This window comes from Petromyzon marinus, chromosome 27 (genome assembly GCF_048934315.1).
Source record: "Petromyzon marinus isolate PM22_M1 ecotype Great Lakes invasive population chromosome 27, UKy_Petmar_22M1.pri1.0, whole genome shotgun sequence".
Taxonomy (NCBI): domain Eukaryota; kingdom Metazoa; phylum Chordata; class Hyperoartia; order Petromyzontiformes; family Petromyzontidae; genus Petromyzon; species Petromyzon marinus.
Window position 1 is genome coordinate 2,801,114 of NC_133693.1, and position 17,376 is coordinate 2,818,489.

At 48.1% G+C, this 17,376-nt stretch overlaps 1 protein-coding gene across 4 annotated transcripts in view; it reads left to right on the plus strand.

Moving 5' to 3' along the window:
* Positions 1–11,495, plus strand: part of LOC116946639 (uncharacterized) — a 28,679-nt gene extending 17,184 nt beyond the window's left edge. For 3 of the 4 annotated variants that reach the window (XM_032961748.2, XM_032961747.2, XM_032961750.2), the window contains exons 14-17: positions 875–1,004; positions 1,250–1,339; positions 2,212–2,407; positions 5,950–11,495. In XM_032961748.2, the coding sequence (XP_032817639.1) occupies positions 875–1,004; positions 1,250–1,339; positions 2,212–2,407; positions 5,950–10,184 (4,651 nt within the window). In that variant the 3' untranslated portion in view covers positions 10,185–11,495. Of the gene's footprint in view, positions 1–874; positions 1,005–1,249; positions 1,340–2,211; positions 2,408–2,955; positions 5,582–5,949 lie in introns of those variants that run through there. The other variant, XM_032961752.2, reaches the window with a different exon arrangement.
* The last annotated feature ends 5,881 nt before the right edge of the window (positions 11,496–17,376 follow it).

Below are 17,376 nucleotides of genomic sequence, written 5' to 3' on the forward strand. Positions count from 1 at the left end.
AGGGTACCATTGTAACAAAACAGATCGAACAAACAAGATAATAATGGGCAAGACAAACTACAGATGACGAGAGTACAATGAGACCATACCAAGTGTGACAGTACAGACAAAACAAGTGAGGTATGATGAGACAAATGGTACAAATGAGACGGTACAGACGAATATTTCAAGTATTGGCACAGATATGACGATATAATAAACATAAAAATAAGGTAGTGCACATGAGACAACAAGTAAGACAGGCAGAACAAAACTTACTAAATAGACTACCAACGCACAAACGAAACAAAATGAACAAGATTGTATCAAAGGTGATGCAAACAAGGAAGAATAACTCTCCATGTGCATTTTTTCTCCAACGTGCGTCCGGTCTCGGAAGCATTTAATTCACGACAATGTAGTCCTCATTCCAGTCGCACAGGAAGCGTTGTGACCCATAATCCGCGGTGGGACCACAGAGCCTGGGTAGTCGCTGTGCCGGAGAGGGCACGGGCAGCTCCTTTGTTCAACTAAACCAGTTCGTTTTTTTTCGTGCAAATCCATAATGGCAGCACAACGTTGTTTTACATGGTCATGTTGGATCATTTTTATGGGACCAACTTAAAGACGGGACAGCTCGTGCATAATGCTCTCAATCTTGGTTGGAAAGCGTTACAGCATTTTCTTGAATTGCGACCAACAAATCATGACAGATTGAGGGACAGTATGCATTAATTATTACATGCCTACTGAACATGCCTCTTCGATAAGATCAGTATGGTATCGTGCGTCGGTATATACATTTCCACATCTTGTTTGGATTTCAGTTCGGCTGTGCAGTGAAAACATTGTATTTTTTATGTTATACACTTTTGTATTGCCTGCACCTGTGTAGCCAGGAGATTGAACCACAGAATAATGCACGGCTGGATAGTCTCTGGAAAGGCTTCATCAATATGCATGGTGTTGCCAAGGTGGTGGCCAAGGCCTACCCAGTTTCTGGATCCATGGCCAATGTGGCTGAGGTAAGATGATAATGTCCTTTGGTAACAGGCTTTGTTCTTTGAAATATGAAGTGTTTTAAGGCTCTGGGTGAATTTAAACATGTCGGGAAATGCAAGTTTCCACCGTGAAATCATTGTTTGCCTTTGATCAAATGAGACCAGGTGGATGAGTTTCGTCATGCACAGAATATGCATTGTTTTATTGTCTTTGATTGTAATTTTAAGCATTTCTTTTTAAACTAACTTTTCATGCCTTCCTAATCCAGGAACTTCCCGACACCATCCATGTTGGAGGGAGAATCTTAGCAAAAATGGTTTGGGATTACGTGGGCAAGCTTAAATCTTCGGCATCTAAGGTGAACTTTTGAGTGTCTGCCGTTGCGCTTGATGTGAGTGATCCGGTTTGAATTGCATTCATGTTGAGTATCCATGCCATGGCAAATGTGCTTCTAGAATTTGGCAGTATCTGCTTTGACAATGTGTGAGCAGATGCATGGTTTTACCTGCATTAAAGCTTGTAACATGGTAAATGCAAAGCGTTTATCATGTTAAGCTGGCTGTTGCCAATTTTCACCTGCTATATGTAAAAATTGTTGAAAATTCTCGACTTTAGAGTCCGTCGAAAATACTTTTTATTTTGTGATGCCAATCTACTGCAAATACGGTTAAAGATTACCCCACTTATTTCAAATGGTCCTCATCAACAGGTGATTAGATATTTTGGAAGATATGTTAGATAAAGTGTCTCTGGAGAGATTTTAAGATATTAACACATGCGTTGAGATTGGTGGGAGTTGTATATAGGACCTGATTTCTTTTGATTTTTTTCTATTTTTAATGGGTTATCTAAATGGATTGCCCAGTATTTATTGTCTTTACTGGTATTAAAAAAAACACACTTGGAGTGATATGTTCTATACTTCCTGTTAAGCGTCAGCTTAACCCATTTAAAAATGCTCTACATTTGTCAGTAACACGGCCTGAAAAATGTAAATATGTAAATGTATACATTTTGGGCAATAGCCCTGCACTCATGTCACCTATGACTTTTTTCCCTTTTTTAAGGCAGTGTTACTGACGAATTACATGTTTTTTGTGAATTTGTGCTTAGAACCACTGCCATTGTGGGAAATCGTCCAGACCTTTATTTAAACATGTAGTGTCACACCTTAATGTTTTTTCCCCCATTGCTTTGTTTCTGTGCCCACAACCACACCCCCCCCACCAGGAGGTGTGCATCATCCGCTTCCACCCAGCCACGGAGGAGGAGGCGGTCGCCTACATCTCACTGTACTCCTACTTCAACAGCCGCAAGCGCTACGGGGTGGTGGGCAACGCCTCCAGGTCCCTCAAGGACATGTACCTCATCCCGCTGGCGGCGCAGGACCCCATCCCCCATCAGCTGCTGCCTTTCGACGGTCCCGGTAAGCCAGTCACTCGTTCTTGTCACCATCTCGTGCTCACCGTTTCTCCGGTGCATCTCTATCCCAGATCAAACCTCCTAAGACTGCACTTTCTATGCTCAACCTCGGGTTTCATTACCGTCCCGAGAGGTTCTTGTGACGTGCACACCTCCGATTTAAAGTATGCCGCCCTATATTCTTCCTTTGCATTCTTGCCTTCTCTAAACGGCAAAGTTGGTAACCTTTGCAATGAGTCTTTTAAAATATGGAAACGCTGTTTTACAAGATGTTTCCTCAGCCTCTTTCATCTGTTCCTGAATGGTTTGTTTTCCAGGTGGGTATTGTTGTATGGCAGTAACTTTATGTTGATTATAACTTTTGCTTGCCGTTTGATTTCAGTGCGTGCAAGTTGGTGTCGAGTTTCTGTTAATGTTCAAATGTTCTAATCGTAAAACCTTTCCACGTATGATTCAGTATCTCGGTACAAATCGTGTGCCGTTTCCTACGGTATAGATTTTGAGTACAGTTGCTTTGTGTGTGTAAATGTTGAAATGTTTCTCTTTTTGCAGTGCAAAATAAATGTTTTGAGACCCCAGACTGGATCCTTGGTTCACTTTCCAGCCAGATTACTGAAATGCCCCGTCCGTATCGGCAGCCGCGGAGCAAAAACGCACACTTAACCCGTCCTACACACACTTTCACACGTGCGTTAGACACTCGCCTCACATTTCAAATACACCTGCACACATTCGTTTTTTCCTGAAAGGTTGCGAGGGTGTTTGATATCACTGTACATGTTTTAATGTTAATATTTGCAAGTGCATCACACAGTGTTGCGTGCATGTTTTACCGCAAAGCAAGATGAACTCGTTTTAACGCTATCGCAATGGAAGAAAAGCCCCAAACATCTTACGCTGCAGTTGGAAAATAGTCGTGTTGCATCGTTGAAAAGGTTTTGTATATCGGTGGATGTTACTTTGCACTGAATGATTATCTCACAGTGCCTTAAAGAACACTTCTACTGCGTGCTGTTTTGATCGTTTAATATGGACATGTGCATTTCACTACAACTGTGGGAAAGGTTGACTTAGCGGCTGGTGATACTGTAGGCGCATGAAGTGGTGGACGAAAGCAGCAGGGTTAGCGTTGTCACGTGGGCGGCAACAGCAACCAGTGTGAACCTCGATGTGGAAAGATGTCTCTTGGCCCACCTGCCAACGCTTCGAGTTTGAAGGGACGGGCCCCCATCTCCGATGGATTCACAGCCACCAAAACCTGCCGACCTCTTTCCTCGGGCGACCGGGGAACAGGCGCGTTCGCTGCGCTGTGGCCACGCGATGCAGAGGTGATCGCCAGTTTTGGTCTGGAGCAACACGACACGCAGGAGCCCCCGAGACCTTGTGCAGTGTCTGCTTGAGTCGACGTGCGTTTGTGTTGACCAGTGCCCTAATTGCGGCTGCAACAGTCCGCAAAGCTGTTTCGGGAATTATTGTGGCACGCCACATCCGTCTCGCTTCATTTTGCCTGAAAATTACCTTGACTCTAGTGGGAGTACCGTTCGCTGATACCTGCTCAAAGCCAGCCACGTTCCGTTCAAGAATGTATCGAGTGAGAAAAACGGCCCCATTTACGCATTGGTCAATAAATACAGTGACACAAACATACATTTTAGCAAAATAAAAGTGTGAATTACCGTACGAACAGTTGGCAGGGGGCATTTTACAGCCTCGTGAAGTACATTGAGTCAATCTAGTATGCCATTGATATAATCTTAATTACACTGGTGTACCAATTGCACACTTGCAGTCGTGTATTGGGTTCGGTGACCTAAAGAGGTTCACAGGATAACTTTTAAGGTAGTTCTACCAAGTAGCGAAGACGTTACATTTTGTTCTTGGGTAAGGAATAATCATTTCATTGGTGACTGAAATTCATGCAGTTGAAAAGGAAATGGCAGCAGTACAGCAATCCGTAATTGAATGCACAGCCCTGACCTTTGCAGGTCAGAGGTTACTTCGGTATGGAAAATATAGGTTTAAAAAAACCCCACTCACGTTGACATCAGTCCCACACCAAAGGTGCTGCAGCGCCTCAATGCTCCTGCAAGGCATTCTGCAGGAGCTCTCCTCGCCGTCCCACCCCAGTGAAATTCTCGTGCAAGACCTTCGACCGAAGAACGTTCTCACAATGCACTGAGTGGCGCCCCCTGGTGGCCGGCCTGGGCTAATGCACAGGTACTGCACGCGCGTGCGTGGGCCCTGGCGTTGAATTTGAGGAGTGGGGGTGGCGTGCGTCGATCCCGATGACGAGAGATGCGCAGAGTTCGGCGTGTCCAGCACTATTGCGAGTTTTTTTTTATCAATGAACAGATTATTTTAGAAGTTTGCTATGGCTCAAGTTGGGCGAGTGTGAACTGCGTGGGTGGCTTTACAATTGCATTGGCAGCTCATGGGGGTAGCTTTCAGGGCTTTTTATACACGACCGTTTACGTTGGCAGCTATATTTTGGCAACTTGTAACGGTTAAGCGCCCACTGATATAGTTTTGAGGAATGCATGCAGCGGGTTTGGCTGTGCGTAAATTAAAATTGGATGTGTTCTTTACGAACACTGTCAAGTGGCTCAACAATACACACTTTCGATTGCTGTGCAGCGTTCTTGCACTGGTTGAGGGTTTATTACATTCCTGGAATAGACGACTACAGTGGGATGAATTCCCAAAGCCACGGTAGCCACATCTGTCTCCTCGCCATGCTCTTGGTGCTAAGGTATGGCAGTAGGTACTGCTACAAGCAACGATAACCAGTATAATACAGTAGTTAACAGCGATTGCAGTATAGCTCGTTTTTTAAAGATAAATCGACAACTAATATGGGACATTGCAGTAATTTCTTGGATGCTGCAAGTAATTGGCCAGTAAAATATTGCACTTTGCAGGAACTAAAGAGTGCAGAAGTACGTTTTAAATGTCTCGTACTGCACGGCATTGCACTGATTGTGTCAGTAGATAATGTCAGTGCATTGGCATTGAGATGCATTCATGAACAATGGACATCAATGGGCCACTTTCCCTGTGTAGGCTAATGGATGTTGTTGGTAAGTTTGGAGACATGTAATGCCTATATATCATATGGTGTATTCTGGTTGTTATTTAATCAAAAACTAGTTTTCGAATAAAAGCTTTTCATGAAACGTGACTTGAATTGCATGTCCTTGTTTTTTTGTAATATGCACCAAAGAATCACACTGACTCCAGTTAGAAACACACTGACAATATTACATATCTCCACAATAAGAGTGTCGAAAATTACCACGAAAGCAGCTATCTTAAAAGGTTGAAGTTCCAAAGATCCAGGTCTGGCCGTATTTATATTGGAATACGTTGATGTACAAGTATTTGTCTTATGCTTATAATCTGTGTGTCTTTCACCTGATAAATAATGGGCATTGGCCAATGTGCACATCTTCCCTCTGTCAAGGCAGTTGTTGGCGCATTTCAAGACTAAACAGTTTATGCATTTGAAAGCCCGTGACTTCGTAACCTCATTGCGTGTTTGACTTGCAGGCTTGGAACCATCGCGATCACACATGCTGCTCGGCCTGGTGATAAAGCAAAAGTCCAAGCGTCGGCATCAGGGAGATTCTTCCGAAGGCGGAGCCGAGTACGAAAAATCTTCTCGAAATAGCCCCGAGGAGAAGAAGGGAAAGTACTCGTACGACACCGGGGAGTCCTCTTACTCCCAGCGCAGGGAAAGCAAGAAACATCGGCACAAGTACGAGGACACGAACTTTGGCACGACGCCGCCCGACTTTCCTCCTCCACCGCCGCCGCCGCCACCGCCCGTCGCTCAATCAAACCTCCTGACAAAGCTGTTTTCAGACAAAGCTTCAGAGCGGCCAACTACGTCGGCTTCCCAGCAGCCAATGATGAAGCCACTGGAGCACATCCTGAAAACGCTGTTTGGCAATAAAGAGCTTCCCAAAGAGACTCCGAAAGAGCCAGAGAAGGAAAAAATTAATTTGGCATTTTCTGCTTTGGGCTCATCCAGTCTTCCATTTAGCACCAAGGCAGGTGGTTTTGATTCAATTATTCAACATTTCAGTGGAGCTGCGGATGTGAATAAATTAAATGATGACCGACCATACGATCCAGAAGATGCATACGATCCAGAAGATGAAACCATATTTGATGAGAAAAAACGTGTTTCAGAGACGACACCTTACGTTACACTCGAAAGCCTGATTCCAGGACTGGGAAACCCTGAATCTCTTTTCAAATCGGGAGAGCTGCAGAAACACCTGCCCGGAGAGCAAGACATAGCACCAAAAATCAAGGAGACAGCTGCTCCTCAGTCATACCTCATGGCAAGCCGGGATCCACGACAGGCAGCCAACCGGAACCAGTTAGGGAGTTCCATTCCACTGCCAATTTTCCAAATCCAGGAAGCTGTTAAGCCTGATGTGGGAAAATCAAGCGACTCGTCAAACTTTGACGTCAAATCAGTTGTTGAGGCCAAACCTCAAGAATTGCAAGTAGATTTGAATTTTCCAGCTAAAGAAGTAGAAGTGCCCATTGCCTTACCTCTTCCGCCAGCAGTTTCCCTTGAAGTCACGGACAAAGTGGACACGCCTGTCGAAGAGGTGTCCACACCCGAAGCATCAGAGATGACTGAAACGGTCTCGGAACCGAAGGCGATTGAAGAAAGTTCTCCTGCAGTTGAAGATACCATAGAACATCAAAAGGATCCTGAAGCAACTGACGAAATGAGCACTGCCGAGGTTCCGCAAGACACAGAGCCCATTATAAATAAAGCTGACAAAGTACAGGAGGATAATACTGCTGTCGAAGAATCTACAGAAAATAAAACCGAAGAGATGTCATTGGAAGTCTCGGAAGATAAAGACGAGGTTAAAGAAGACGATAAAGATGACTTATATGATATGGAGGAACTTTTTATTAGTTCGGAAAAGAAGGATGAAAGTGTCGTTGAAGATGCTGATAGTGCGTCATCTAATGAACAGGAAGATGCAACACCCGAAAGTGGAAAGTCTGAACAAAAAATGGATGCGCAAAGCATACCATCGTTTATCTCCGATGCCCCACAAAACATTCAGTCCATCAGTACATTCCACAGAGCGGTGCTGCCTCAGCAGTCCAATTCTGAAGATGACATCGGGTTATCTTCATGTGATCCTGAAACAAGCATGACAGAAAGTCTGTATGAGGAAGACAATTCTTCGCGTAATTTGTCTTTAGCTGACAGGCATCCATCGGGTTTACTAATACCAATACCCGATGTTTCGAGAGACGCCCCTCCACCTGTTTCCCTCGTAGGGCCTCCACTCACAATCCACGGACAACAACGCTCGGTGCCGCCTCCACTTCACCTCCTCAGGCCGCCGCCACCAGGTCATCCAAGTGGAATGCCGCACAACGTGCCTCCACCTGGTCATCCTTTAGGTCCTCCACCAGGACACATGGGTCTACCCCCTCATGGACCACCCCCGACCCATCCTATTGTTCCACCACCAAACATGATTGGACATCCACCAAATATGCCACCACACCTTGGTCCACCACCTGGACATGTGGGTCCACCACCTCTGGGCCCACCGCCAGGACAACTGTTGGGCCCGCCACCGTTCAATAGGCAAGGACCTCCAACTCAACAAGGGCCTCCAAACAGCCATCCATTAGGCCCACCACCAGGCCATGTCAGTGGACAGCCACCTCATGCCCCTCCACTGGGACAGTTAGGCAATCTCCCGCCTGTCCATGGACAACAGCATGGGCTTCCCGTTGGTCATCATTTGGGTCCACCTCCGAGCCACATGGCTATCAGGCCACCTGGCCCACCGCACTCGGCACCCTATGGCATGCCTCAGCTAGGTGCACCTCCTCCACCAGGGGCGCTACCTCCACAACATTTCAATATGTTACCACCAAGACCCCCGGTCTCAGGCCACGTTGGTGTCCCCCCAACTCACATACGTGGTCCACCTCCAGGCCATGCAAGTAACCCTTTGCCTGTTAGGGGGCCACCTCCAGGACACATCAGTGGCCCGCCGCCCAGATTTCCATGTGGTCCACCGCAAGAGCAAGGTCCACCTAAAATTATGCCTGATAATCAGCCGCTGCATATACCTCGATCGGGTGCCTCAACCGTACCTCCCCCAGGTTTTGGCAGTGTTCCAGTTTCTGCACATCACGGTCCCCTAGAATCACGAAATACACCACCTTCAGATGCTCCACCATGGGGATCTGATTTTTCTCGAGGGCCACCTCGTAGTCAGGGTCTGCCCGCAGCACATGCTCAAAAAAAGGAAGGTCCTCCAGAAATCCCACAGGACAGGGGAAGCAGACAACACAGAGAGTACCCGTCACAGCCTGGACCTGGACCCCAGCAATCACTTGGATTTCGCCCACAGCGGGCATTGCTTCCAACCCCTCTCATTCGACCAAATGACGGCCTTCGACCAAGATTTCCTGGAGGTGACCGCCAGGCTCCTGGATTTCCACGACCCCTTTTGCAGAATCCTCCAGGGCAGATACCTTCAGGGTTCCAACCAGTGCATCAGCATGACAAGCCAGGGCAACCTTTCCCTCAAGGGCCGTTGCTGCAGCCTAACCTGCAAGGGCCTCACAGTCGTCGACCTAATTTTCCAGAGCCATTCAATGATCCAGATAATCGAAATGTGGAAAGAGAGGGAGTCGATTCCCACAGTGATGACAGAATGGTTGAAAAACATGTTGAGGAATCATGGGGAAGGACGGAAGATCAACAGGAGCACTTTCTATCAGAAACGTTTCCGAGAGAGGAAGAGGAGGGCATGCCGTGGGAAAAAGAAACTCCTGAGGATTGGGAAAGACCAAAAGGTGAAAGAGGCTGGGATAGAAACAAAGAGAGATATCGGGAGAGAGATCAAGAAATTGAACATGTCCGTGATCGCGATCGAGACAGAGACTGGGAAAGAGGAAAAGACAGGGACAGAAGTAGACACGGCCGAAGTAGCAGGCACCATCGCGAAGGAAAGGGAAGACACCGGAGCAGGAGCAGGGAGCGAGATCGCCATCGTGAACACGGCAGAGAGAGAGATCGCGATCGAGGCAGAGACAAGGAGAAGGAAGAAGAGCTCGTAGTAGGCAAGGATCGTGAACCTGAGGCCGACGTTAGCAAGGGAGGGGGAAATGTCTCCAAGGAAGAGCCTGAGAAGGACACGGAGCCAGAAAACGAGCCAGAGAAAATGCGCGAGAAACCGCAGGAGAGAGAAAGGGGAAGAGATCGAGACTACCACGAGCGAGAGTACTACGAAAGAGAGCGTGACTACCACGAGAGGGACCGGGACAGAGAGCGAGACAAACCCCGCCACAGGGAGCGGGCGAGAGACAGATCCCGAAGCAAGGTTCGTGACAGACGGAGGGACCGCTCCAGGAGCAGGGACAGAGACCGACGGGACAAATCTCGGAGTAGGGAAAGGGAGAAGGTCCGGGAACGGGACCGGGACCGGGATCGGGACCGGTCCAGGAGTCGTGAGCGGGACAGGCACAGGGGCAGGGACAGATCTCGAAGCAGGGAGCGCGAGAGGGACCGTGACCGGGACCGAGACCGAGACCGAAGGTCACGGAGCAGGGAGCGGAGGCGTGACAGGGATCGCGAATACTCGCGCTCCAGGAGCAGGGACCGCGACAGGGATGCGGGTCGGAACAAAGAAAGCGACGGGAACAAAGAGAGCGATGGAACCAAAGCGCGGGACAAGGGCAAGAGCAGAGAGGAGAAGGAGAAAGCAGATGATAATTGAGAGCCACGCAACCGCGCCATCTTGACATCTGCAGGAGGAGGGCATGCTGCCTTGTATTTTATAAATTCTGGACTGCTCTAAAGAAACGCTGTTGCGATCATATGGACACACCGGATGCATCGAGAATTGCATTTCTTGCAGCGATGTTTTTGTTTTTATAAAGCCGAGTTTTATTTCCGACTCTCGCTGGCAATGACATCACGGATGAACATTTTCTTCCTGTAAGTTTTGGACATTATCCTTTCCCAGGTCTGCACAACACACAACAAGAGGAAGACAAGCTGCGCCGTAACACTGGATGTCATTGAATTGAGAGTTGCTATTAACAGCTGTGTTTGTGATTCTAATTTACTGAAATGAAATAAATAGTGTTGCTAGTTTGTGGATACAGTTAATTAACTTTTTATAAATCTTTAGTTCTGCATCATCACTTGAACGTGTGACCGACCACCTTTAAAACCAATTGGGCTAAATATTTTCTCTTATTTACTAGTTTAAAAAAATAACATGGCTCTTAATTGACAGTTAAGTCTCTTAAGCGCGTTTAAGTTCATAGCCGAGGTGTGGTTGTCAATTTGTAAGATTGCGTAGGTGGATGTACATAATGTATTTCGGGATTTAAACAAAGTGCTGCATGAATGCTTGGCTTTGTTAAATGAACCTTATGGCGGTACCCCGGGGTACCATAGCCCGGCGCTCGCATAATGTCGGTGATGCAGTCATTTTTAGTTTGTTGATGGTCGGCGGCGCGGCTATCGACTCATCTCGACGAGCTGTACTCACGATGCACCACTACGGTGTGTACGAGCGTTCAGGGTTTCAGCGCAATCGTCCTCGCTGCTTTTCGACATCGCAGAGTAGCACTGATTTCGGATTGATTGGAACCCCAGTCGCGGAGTTAAGTGCAACCCTGGAAAAAAATAGTGTCCCAGAAATAACATTTAATTGCCTCGGCCATTTTGTATTATTTGGTACCCCGGGCTACCGCCATCAGGATCAAATGTATATTGATGCTTTCGATAAAAGTAGTCTGGGTTAAACCTCTGTGTAGATATTATGGTTTTATTCAACGAGATGTGTTTTCCCATGCCGCCCAATTGCTGTTCACATCCTTCCGTGTGTAAGTTAGTTGATGGTCTTTTCAAGACTTACAGTGCAGTATATAAAATCCCAGTGACCCATAGTTGGGCTCTACGGTGCGATTTCCCCAAAAATAAATCATGCCGTTTTTTTCACAAGCGCCGAGGCTGAAAACAACGACTCTTGTTTTTGTAACATGCTCAATTTATTATTAAACATGACTTTACATCAGTCCCGGCTTGCAACTTGGGAGTGATTGTATTCTTCTGCCTGCTATGATTGCTCTCGACATTCCATTTTGATTTGGTGAAAACATGCCGGCGTCTATAAGACGCAGCCCTGGTATTGCAGGTGAAAGGTCGTTTGCTCGAGGGAAACTTCGAAAGCGCTTCCTAGATTATGAGAATAGGGCTTCCCCTTGTTTCTGGCAACAAAAGAGGTATTAAGATGTTAAAACACCAAACTGAAAACTTTTACAAGGAATCGTGTCTGCATTAACCACAATACTTGTGGTCAGAATGCAAACAAAACACATACTCTGATAATATATGCATTATTCTTGGTTCTTTCGGTAAACAATACAACTTTATTGTTTTATTTGTATTATTTTATTATTTCCCTTCTACGTGACTTTACCGAAAGAACCAAGAATATGAATCCCTGCAGTCACGAAAGCTTTAAATCGAAATATATGCATTGTCTTTGAAACTGATTGGTCCACACCAGAGACAGCTTTCTTTGGAGCTTCGTCTCAAAAAGGTGTTAGACCAGAGGACCTCAAAAGGCGTGCAGACATGATTCCTTGTAAAAGGTTTCAGTTTGGTGTTTTAACATCTAAACACCTGTTTTGTTTTGATTTAACCTGTTTTGTTGCCAGAAAAAAAGGGGAAAACCTCTTCTCATATTTTGCTACTGGCAAAGGAGGTCTCGTGACGCCTCCTAGATTATATAGTGGCCTCTTCTTTCACATTAGCCAGACCTGGAAGAGGTGGGAGTACATCCAGTTTATTCCAGAAGATTCCACGTGATGATAAGCCGCTTAATTGGGCTCATTTGTGGCCAGGTCGCTTCTGAAAAAGCGCAATATAGCTCGGTGGGCTTTACCTGGTAAAATAAAAAAAACCTGAGACCACAGGAGTCTAACTCGACTCGAGAGATGGATACATCCTGACTCCAGAGCACTCCATTACATTGATGGACAAGCTGGGGAGGCCCAATTAAGTTTACTAGCTCTGGAACTTGGGACCAAACATACATTAACTGCCCTTATCTCTGATTCATGGGCAAGCTATAGATGTCTGGTTAAATCTGTAAGGCAGTGCTCTTCACGAATTTTCAGAGGGGTGCGGGGGGCCACTTTCCCCGATAAGGCATCAGTGTGTGCGGGCTGCCACACCGCCTGCAAGGGGTGTTTTTACATGCGTGCACTGAAGAACACTATGGGGTAAGGTCTCCATTGTCTCACAAGAGCGAGCGTGAATCCGATAGGAATTGCATGATTTACTTATACATATGTAGTGACATCGCGGACGTCACTGTGTCATGCTGGCCCCAGAGAGGCACGGCGTGCGATGTACTCACATCGCGGACACCACGTGGGTGTGGGTGTAGTAGCGGCCCGAGAGGGGCTCGGTCAGCGCTGAATCATAGCGCTGAGTGGCACCACGCTCGGCGTGCAGTGCCGACCCCTACAGGATGGGGTGTGAGAGTGTCAGCCACGGAACGGGGTTACTATAGGCCATGGCACTCTGGCTGACCCCGGAGGACACGTGACTGGTAAAGTCTACACAGGGGCCCTAAGTGGGGGCTCGGGGTGGTCACGTGTCAGGGTGAGATCCCGCTCGAGCAGGGGTGGGGAACCTTTTTTCTGCAAAGGGCCATTTGGATATTTATATAACATCATTCGCGGTCCATACAAAATGATCAACTTAAAAATTAGCCTGTTATATTTGGTCAAACATTTAATTAACTCGCCCCCTATTGTGATGGCTGGAACTGCTTCTCTTTGGCGAGGCGTGTGATGATGTTAGCTGTTATTGATGATGTTATTGCTACTCACAACTGCTTTTCCAGGTTTGCTCCTAGATTTATTGAATTTCGAGTCCCGCCTGCGATTGCCTTGGCAGGGCCACAACAAATGATATCGCGGGCCTTATACGGCCCGCGGGCCGGACATTCCCCACCCCTGCGCTCGAGGATTCGAGAAGGTGGTCGTGGCCAAGGGCGGAGCAAGCCACGACCAGTGAGGATATAGGCCGGGTCCCCAGAGGGACCGGGGTTGCACGTTGCTCTTGTCATCCTAAAGATCTACGTTCGACGTCCGTGAAGAGTCACCAACACGTGGACCTGGACCCAAGCTGGGGTCCTGTCCGTTGTAGCTACTGCCAGTGTATTTAGTGTAGTTAGCCTGGTGGTCCACCATCATAGGGTGTAGTTAGCCTGGTGGTCCACCACCATAGTGTGTAGTTAGCCTGGTGGTCCACCACCATAGGGTGTAGTTATCCTGGTGGTCCACCACCATAGTGTGTAGTTAGCTTGGTGGTCCACCACCATAGGGTGTAGTTAGCCTGGTGGTCCACCACCATAGGGTGTAGTTAGCCTGGTGGTCCACCACCATAGCGTGTAGTTAGCCTGGTGGTCCACCACCATAGGGTGTAGTTAGCCTGGTCGTCCACCACCATAGGGTGTAGTTAGCCTGGTGGTCCACCACCATAGTGTTTAGTTAGCCTGGTGGTCCACCACCATAGGGTGTAGTTAGCCTGGTGGTCCACCACCATAGTGTGTAGTTAGCCTGGTGGCCCACCACCATAGTGTGTAGTTAGCCTGGTGGTCCACCACCATAGGGTGTAGTTAGCCTGGTGGTCCACCACCATAGTGTTTAGTTAGCCTGGTGGTCCACCACCATAGGGTGTACAGTAGTTAGCCTGGTGGTCCACCACCATAGTGTTTAGTTAGCCTGGTGGTCCACCACCATAGTGTGTAGTTAGCCTGGTGGTCCACCACCATCGGGTGTAGGTAGCCTGGTGGTCCACCACCATAGTGTGTAGTTAGCCTGGTGGTCCACCACCATAGTGTGTAGTTAGCCTGGTGGTCCACCACCATAGTGTGTAGTTAGCCTGGTGGTCCACCACCATAGTGTGTAGTTAGCCTGGTGGTCCACCACCATAGGGTGTAGTTAGCCTGGTGGTCCACCACCATAGGGTGTAGTTAGCCTGGTGGTCCACCACCATAGGGTGTAGTTAGCCTGGTGGTCCACCACCATAGTGTGTAGTTAGCCTGGTGGTCCACCACCATAGTGTGTAGTTAGCCTGGTGGTCCACCACCATAGTGTGTAGTTAGCCTGGTGGTCCACCACCATAGGGTGTAGTTAGCCTGGTGGTCCACCACCATAGGGTGTAGTTAGCCTGGTGGTCCACCACCATAGGGTGTAGTTAGCCTGGTGGTCCACCACCATAGGGTGTAGTTAGCCTGGTGGTCCACCACCATAGGGTGTAGTTAGCCTGGTGGTCCACCACCATAGGGTGTAGTTAGCCTGGTGGTCCACCACCATAGGGTGTAGTTAGCCTGGTGGTCCACCACCATAGGGTGGTTAGCCTGGTGGTCCACCATCGGTTGTTTTCTGGTGAAGGGGCAGTTACCCCTTTGTGTTGGTATCAATAAATGTGTTGCCTCCAAGGAGTACGTCTGCGACTCATTTGAACTCGCTACACAATTGTAGTGGTGTATTCACACGGACACTGTCAGCATTTCTCCTTGTCACTTTATTACATCGCATCCCACACGGATGCTCCTCACTCTTTACACAACGCACTCTTGCTCCGAACGCTCTCTTACTCCACTAGCCTGTCACTGAATACTCCACTAGCCTGTCACTGAATACTCCACTAGCCTGTCACTGAATACTCCACTAGCCTGTCACTTACTACTCCGCTAGCCTGTCACTGAATACTCCGCTAGCCTGTCACTGAATACTCCACTAGCCTGTCACTTACTACTCCACTAGCCTGTCACTGAATACTCCACTAGCCTGTCACTGAATACTCCACTAGCCTGTCACTGAATACTCCACTAGCTTGTCACTGAATACTCCGCGAGCCTGTCACTGAATACTCCGCTAGCCTGTCACTGAGTACTCCACTAGCCTGTCACTGAATACTCCACTAGCCTGTCACTGAATACTCCACTAGCCTGTCACTACGCTAGCCTGTCACTGAATACTCCACTAGCCTGTCACTTACGACTCCACTAGCCTGTCACTGAATACTCCACTAGCCTGTCACTGAATACTCCACTAGCCTGTCACTGAATACTCCACTAGCCTGTCACTGAATACTCCACTAGCCTGTCACTTACTACTCCGCTAGCCTGTCACTGAATACTCCGCTAACCTGTCACTGAATACTCCGCTAGCCTGTCACTGAATACTCCACTAGCCTGTCACTTACTACGCTAGCCTGTCACTGAATACTCCGCTAGCCTGTCACTGAATACTCCACTAGCCTGTCACTGAATACTCCGCTAGCATGTCACTGAATACTCCACTAGCCTGTCACTACGCTAGCCTGTCACTGAATACTCCACTAGCCTGTCACTTACTACGCTAGCCTGTCACTGAATACTCCGCTAGCCTGTCACTGAATACTCCACTAGCCTGTCACTGAATACTCCGCTAGCATGTCACTGAATACTCCACTAGCCTGTCACTACGCTAGCCTGTCACTGAATACTCCACTAGCCTGTCACTTACTACGCTAGCCTGTCACTGAATACTCCGCTAGCTTGTCACTGAATACTCCAATAGCCTGTCACTGAATACTCCGCTAGCCTGTCACTGAATACTCCACTAGCCTGTCACTATGCTAGCCTGTCACTGAATACTCCGCTAGCTTGTCACTGAATACTCCACTAGCCTGTCACTTACTACTCCGCTAGCCTGTCACTGAATACTCCGCGAGCCAACACCGCTGGGGAGGACGAGGTGTGTAGGGCGAGGTCCCAGGCTCCTTGTCTCCGGCTCCTGTCCTCTTCGTTCCTTCAGCTCCAACCAACTCAACCAACCCCGTGTTCTCCGCACACCACTTTAGATCTACCCTCCTCAGTTGCCCCCCCCCGCCCCATGAATCCGATGCCTCTGCGGTGCCTCCTGCACGTGCTCTCTCCCCCTCATCGTCGTCTCCGTCTCTCCGGCGCCTGCTCCGGGTTTCCACGCTTGCATGCCTGTCCCCGAATGCCCCCAACCTCATTACCGCTTCTCCCCTTCATTGCCGGCGCCTCCCTGGCGGCTGTTCCGTGTCCTAACGCTCGTACCTGCTCGCCCTCAAATGCACCCGCTGTTCGCAACGCAGCGCGCGTCACGCCACTACACATACACCGGATCATTAATAGAACGAGTATATCGGTGGGCTACGTGAGAGAAGAATCAGGAGCAGAGAAAGGGAGAGAGGAGGAGAGCCCAGAGCGCCCAGAGCTAGCCGGGTCGCGTGCGCTCCAGTACTGTGAAAAAGAGCTTCATACCTCATCGGATTCCTCCAGTGTGAATACATATTCTTATTGTCGGACATTGAAGAAAGAAGAGTGGGGGTGGAGTAGGGGGGGTACATTCATCCCATTGTTCCCCCCTTTTTAAGTGGGGGGTGGGGGGGGGCAGGGCGGGTCCGCCGATCCTTTGCCCCCCGCGTTTGAATCTTGACAACGTTGCCAACTATAGCGCCGAAAACGCGCAACGCGTAAACGACACCGAGTGCTTGTGGCCTTAAATTAAAATAAAAAAATAATCGCCGACGCTTCCGGCAATGACCCTACTTCGCAGCACATCAACCGGCTGCTATTGTTATTTTATTGTTCGTTCGTGCACCACTGCCAACGGAGCAGCATCCCCAAGTATAATTTGTTTAATACTAACGTTGCCATTTACAGAAGAGGTCATTGCGTTCGTACCTGCAGTGAGGGAAAAAAAGTATTTGATCCTCTGCTGATTTTGTACGTTTGCTCACTGACAAAGAAATGATCAGTCTATAATTTTAATGGTAGGTTTATTTGAACAGTGACAGACAGAATAACAACAAAAATACAGAAAAACGCATGTCAAAAATGTTATAAATTGATTTACATT